Genomic DNA, 6,679 nt, shown 5'->3' on the forward strand with positions numbered 1-6,679 from the left:
CCCCCTTCCATTTAGAGGAGTAAATTAAAAAGAAATTAAAACGGGTTACCTGAAAGCAGAAGTTAAGAAGCAACAAATCAGGAACTAGTTATTCTAGTGACACACAATGGGAATTTTCTTTCTTCTTTCACCTCACTTGTGACCACTATAAGCAGGAACTGCTCTGTTATTATTATTGTTATTGTTGTTTATGGGGGGGAAATTAGTCAGAAAGGAAAAGGGATGCTTTTCTAAAAGTTTATTTTTCATCAAATGCACAAAATCTATTGACATATGGTTCAATAAAAGGTATGTGGTGCAAAGCTTTATTTGATCCCCCCCACCCCCAAATAAATAAAATACTGACAACCTCACAGGGGTGTACTATGTCAGCTGGGATTGGTTCTAGCCCCGAGACCCCAAGCTGGATAAGTGGTAACATAATAGATGGGCAAATGAAGGATGAAAACAATGACAAAAGTTGGCTACAGTAAAGCAAAGAGAAAAATAAAACAGGCTGAATATGGAAAATTACAATTGCAATTAATGTTTTTACTCAGGCAAAAACAAAAACACCACAGACAAAGCAAAAGACTTAGACCTAAGACTACTTCTCTTCAACTATATCACTTTCAGAAGACATAGGGATGAATGAAGAAGTCATAACGGTCTGCCCTGCATTTTTAATGCAGAAAATGAGACATTTCAACTAATGTATTTAATCAGTTATATGTTTTTCCACACTGAAAGGTATTACAAATATTATGTTGTGTCTGTTACTTGTTCAGATAAGATAAAGGGGATCAACCATAGAATATTTTTTTTCTTAGATTAAAAACAGAAAATAAATGTAAAAAAATGACAGAAAATTTATAAAGTTACTAAACGCTACATTTAACTGTCACAGGCAATATAAATAAATACAATACATACTTTAGTTACACTTCTGTGATACTATGTCTAATAATATGTCAAAATATCAACACCTATAAGTTTGAGACTGCTACCTGTGTCCAATATGTCAATGTGGCGGTGAAGTTGAGGTTATATATAAAAGACAACATATTCGTGCACAAATACACCCATATATAAGACAAAATCTTTTAGAACCACTAGATCCATTACGTGTATATTTAAAGTAATTATATAGAAGCATTAATTATTTATTTAGTTTTTAAAGAAACCCCAGTTACAACATTTTTTGTTAAAAAGGTCCATCTCAAATCCAACATGTTAAAACATGCTATGGCACACTCTCATTTGATCACATAACAGGGATGCGGTGCACCTGCCCTCACCTTCAGCGTTGCCCTGTCTGCACTGAGGCGCCTCAGTGTGTTTTTCTGATAAGCCGCACTTCTTTTCTTAAGAGTGTCGGTGTCTGTATTTGATGCGAAACGAAAATCACCTCTCCACGACCCGGTGGTCATAAAGGAATCATATCGCTCATCATTCAGCAAGGTGCCGCAACGGCTAAAATCTGCAAAACTAGAGGGGCAATAGGTCGTGGGGAAAACGGGCAGACTGGCTGTGGTTGAACGGTAAACGTAGCCACGCCGACAGAGTTTAAAATAAAACACTCCGCTGATTAGAAGGATAAACATAGAAGACACGGTTGAAAGAGCGATTATCAAATAGAGCGTTAAGTTATCGCTCTCTTGTGACTCATCTGCAAACTCTAAAAGTTCGCTTAAAACGGGGAGCCCATCACCAAGCATTATGCTGACTGTCGCAGTGGCAGAGAGAGATTCGAGCCCGTTATCCGTTACTAATACAACAATAGTATGTTTTGGTTCATCGTCCTCTATGAATGTTCTCGTTGTTCTGATTTCCCCTGTATGCAGATCTATCATAAACACGTTAGGCCGTGTTGCTTTGATTATTCTGTAAGAAAGCCATGCGTTATGACCTGAGTCAGCGTCCACAGCCACCACCTTAGTAACCAGGTAACCTCTAGGCGCTTCAGCTGGTACCATATCTTCAGCAATGTAACCGCTACTTTGCACAGGATATAAGACCACAGGTGCGTTGTCATTTTGGTCCTTAATAAACACATTTATAATGCAGGTGGTGGAAAGTGAAGGCCCACCGCCGTCTCTAGCTGTCACTTTAATTTGGAAGTAAACTGACTGTTCGTAGTCAAACATGCGTGAGGTAAAGACCTCCCCCGTGTCTGAGTTGATGCTTAAGAAAGATGACACTTCTGAGTTTGTGTCCTTTGATATTTGGTATTGGATTTTAGCGTTAGACCCGTCGTCAACGTCTTCCGCTTTGACTTTAATGACAAACGTGCCAACGGGTTGGTTTTCCAAGATGTTGGCATTGTACTCGCTTTGCATAAATGTCGGGGGGTTATCATTTATATCGCTAATCGCGATTGGTATAACTTTTACACTAGTAAGTGGGGGAGAGCCCGCATCAGTGGCAGTTACTGTGAGGTTATACTCTGGTTGCACTTCCCTGTCCAATATTCCATCAGTCACTAGCATGTAATAGTTTTTGACCTCCGATACTAATTTAAAAGGAACATTTTTTGAGATCGTACAGGTGACACGCCCACTGCTCCCAGTGTCCATATCATATATATTAATCAGAGCAACCATAGTCCCTGGTTTGGAGTCTTCAGCCACGTTAGAAGAGGCCGACTTTATTTCTATCACGGGCTTATTGTCGTTCACGTCAATCACATCAATTATAAGTTTACAGTGTGAGGCCTGGCCACCGCCATCTTTAGCCTGAACATCTAGCTCGTGTGAGCTAGCTTCTTCATAGTCAATGACACCTGATACGCGAACTTCTCCGCTTAAAGGGTCAATTTCAATAACACCTCCCAACTTGTCAGACAGATGACTGAAGAAATAAGTTATCTCCCCATACACCCCCTCATCCAGGTCCGTGGCCTGTAGCGTGGTTATGACAGTCCCTATGGCTGAGTTCTCTGGCACAGAGGCTTTGAAAACTCGCTGGCTAAAAACTGGGACATTATCATTGGCATCTAAAACACGGATAAGGATAGAAGCAGTTCCTGATCTAGCCGGATTTCCCCCGTCAATTCCATTGATTTTCAGTACATGTTCAACTTGTGCCTCCCGGTCCAATGCCTTTTTAAGAACTAGCTCAGGATAAGCATTTCCGTTCATTTGGTTACCCATTTCCAGTGCAAAATTGTCATTCTGGCTCAGTGTATATTCACGGACAGAATTCGTGCCGAGATCGGGGTCATGCGCGCTCTCTAAGGGAAAGCGCCTCCCTAGAACTGTGGATTCCACTAAATCCAGTTTTATCTCCCCCGTAGGAAACACTGGGCTGTTGTCATTTATATCTGTAATGTCCAAAACTATGCTGAATGCTTGAAGGGGCTGTTCAAGTAAAAGTTGATACTGTAAAATGCAGGCAGTGGCTTGTGCGCAGAGCTCCTCTCGGTCTATCCGTTGGCTGATCAAAAGATTGCCTGACGCAGTGTCCAGTTCACACAGCTGGCTTGTTCCTTCTGCAACAACACGGGCTCGACGAGCATCAAGCTCTTTCACCTCCAGCCCCAGATCCCGCGCAACGTTTCCAATCACAGAGCTCCTCTGCATCTCTTCTGGAAGAACATAACGGACTTCTCCAAACGAAACAGCGGAAAGGAGACTAAGAAATGAAAAATGCAGCCACCACTTTAACTGAGGTCGACGCATCATCAATAAACATTTTTTCAGAAATGGATGCACTGTCGACATTATAGCTAAGTCGTTAACATACATCCAAATACCGAACTGAAAATGCAACTGCAATCCTACGATTTCCTGCTTCTCTGGCTGAGTTAATCATGCTCTATTAAGAAAGCTGTCAGCTCGGATTTCTCTCTCTCTCTCTAACCTCGTTTTTCAGCTCTCTCTCCCCCTCTCTCTAACTCCCTCTCTCAGACAGCTCCACATACAGCCTCTCTCCTTTTCTCCCCTCACACACACACACACGATAAAAAGAGAAATGCGCATGTATACACAGCCGCCGGTCCTAACCCAATACTCTAGTTCCACTGACACATATAGAGGAAGACATGAGCATCCATGACTCAGACTTTATAAAAGAGCGTCACCAAGAGACTGAGAGAATAACTGCAGCTGTCTGTAATATCACCTTCCAGCACGTAACCAAAGTGAGCTCAAGTTGGGAGCTGAACATTAACTGCTATAACTACTAATAAGACAAATACGATCATTGTATTTTAAACAACACGATATGGACACAGTTAAAGCAATATTTATATAATGTAACAGAGTCTAGTATGGGATCCAGGATCTGATGTGGGCCCCGATTGATTATGTGATTGATTAGTATTTTGATAGACAAAGTAGTTCTGACCTAGAACCACTCAATTTATTCTCTATTTATTAAACACATTGTCCCAAAAGGACAGGGACAGGAGTTATTTCTACACAAAATGTTATTTATGCCAAATCATTTGGACTTAAACAGACAGGCAGACAGACAGACAGACAGACAGGCACGCACACACGCGCACACACACATGCACGCACGCACACATACACACACACACACACACACAAAGTCATGAAATGAAAAGCAGAAAAAGTTATTGATGATCTCGCATGCTTGGCTTTACTTTGTTCAACATAATCCCTCTAGTTGCTGCTACGGAGCACTCCAGAATCCAGTTTATTTCCATAAGTAATGACACTAAGAGACAGATGAATCACTCTATCACTCTACTTCCTCTTGCTGAAACAGCAACACCATCCAGCAACATACACATAAATATATCCATGGCACTGCAGCTCTAGCTACAGATTAACAATAATATATCCACATATGAAAAGAACTGTGACTAAGTGATTATCCATACATCAGAGAACAGTAGCTATGACATGCTTATCTCAGATAAACAGGGAAGTCTAATATTAAAAGGTGGCAAGTCTGAGGGGAATGCAGTGGCAAAGGGCCTTTTCCCTCTCTGCACTGTGAAAAATATGACAGCTTTGATACATGAGGATTCATAACGGGTTAAAATATTTCAAAAGAGAATTTGGCTTCATGGGGCATAAAACAAAGGCATATATACAAAATAAACTAATCTCACAAAAAGTAGCTGGATAGGATGATCATGCAGCTATGAAGTCTCAAACTAAATAACACTAAAACAATGCCATTTCACGTTGTACAGGTTTAGTCGGTGTAAATTAAATTAAATTAAATTAAATTAATATTAGTGAACAGTGTTGTGTCAGTGGGCAAGACATTTTGTGAAGTCATATTTTCATAAGTAACTAACTAACTGTTATTCTGTAACACAGGTGTCAAACTCCAGGCCTCGAGGGCCGGTGACCTGCAGATTTTAGATGAGTCATTGATCCATCACAGCTGATTTAAAAGGCTAAATGACCTCCTCAACATGTATTGAAGTTCTCTAGAGGTCTGGTAGTGAACCAATCATTTGATTCAGGTGTGTTGACCCAGGGTGGTATCTAAAACCTGCAGGACACCGGCCGTCGAGACCTGGAGTTCGACACCACTGTTCTATAACATTTTTTTTTTTTGCAGCTGAAAGACTAATAAATTAAAAATAAACAAAATAAAAGAAATAAAAGAAAATGAAAAATAAATACAATAACATAAAATAAAATATAATGATGAGATGAATTATTAAGAGGCTGAAAAATAAGAAAAAAATGACCTGAACCCCAAAATACGACTCACAACTGCAATTCTCGGGAGGTGGCCCTAACTGAGACACAAGAGCGCAAGAATGCGCGTCCACACCGATGAATACAGGAAATGAAAACTGTTAGGGCTGGTGTCTAGCGCCACCGTGAGTTAGGTTTTGCGGAAACACCTTAACACTAAATCTAAGCAAACTACAACTAATGTTCAGTGTATGATTTTTTATCTTCTTTTAAAAATATATTTTTATGTAGAATAAATATGTAAAACTTCAGTTACTATAAAGGAGACAATGAGAGAAAAGAGTTTTACATTGTGAATCAAGTAAACAGTTGTAAAATCAAACAAAAAAAAGAAGACAACTATAAATGTGCTTATTTGTCTTCATAAAATTATGATATCTTTAATTGTATGTTGTTGTTGTTTCTACTAAGAGGATTCAGATTTGTCTGTGTGCCTGGAACTGTTCTTCACATAGTGATCACTGCCTTGTTCTCATCACCACACACATATGCACGTTGTTTAGTTACATTGAGTCAGTTACTGTACTCCAGGTGACTGTTTTATGCTTTTTGTCTCCATCCAGTAGATACTGCTAATCTGCTGCTCTGCATAACTGTTTTCATACTAGACCCTCTCAACCCAAAGGTTCAAATGTAGCTACGTGTATAAAGCTGGTGCAGGAAAATGTTTATGTGCTTTCAGTATGTTTTTGCTCTTATGTCTAGTATTGCTATGTTGATATTTTTGGTATTAAATTATGTTATCCAGTAAGCAGGAGTCACATTTGGATTTCAGAAATACACCTAAATTTACAGTCCAATGATTTATGGTTTCATTTGTTGCTTTTTTTTAAAAAAAAATTAACAAGTGTGACATGCGGTCAGCAGAGTCGCTAAAGAAATCTCAGTTGAGACAATGCAAACTCAAGAGCTCTAATTAAACTACACACTGCCTCATTTTACAACTCATCAGTCACATGAATTAGAAATCAACTTTCACATATTTTAAAATTAAGATCAAAGACAAAGCTGTC

The 6,679-nt window shown here is 39.4% G+C and overlaps 1 protein-coding gene across 1 annotated transcript; it reads right to left on the minus strand.

Moving 5' to 3' along the window:
• Positions 1-223: 223 nt before the first annotated feature.
• On the minus strand, positions 224-5,493 carry LOC106632749 (protocadherin beta-15). The gene has a single exon (XM_014331271.2). The coding sequence runs from the start codon at positions 3,723-3,725 to the stop codon at positions 1,236-1,238; it is 2,490 nt and encodes an 829-aa protein (XP_014186757.1). The 5' UTR covers positions 3,726-5,493; the 3' UTR covers positions 224-1,235.
• Between the last annotated feature and the right edge of the window lie 1,186 nt (positions 5,494-6,679).

The sequence above is a fragment of the Haplochromis burtoni genome, unplaced genomic scaffold, assembly GCF_018398535.1.
Source record: "Haplochromis burtoni strain Fernald_Lab_line unplaced genomic scaffold, NCSU_Asbu1 Contig_1695, whole genome shotgun sequence".
NCBI lineage: Eukaryota > Metazoa > Chordata > Actinopteri > Cichliformes > Cichlidae > Haplochromis > Haplochromis burtoni.

What these genes read in the sequence shown, in the direction of transcription:
- LOC106632749 (XM_014331271.2), bottom strand. Translation starts at nt 3,725, where the DNA reads ATGTATGTTAACGACTTAGCTATAATGTCGACAGTGCATCCATTTCTG.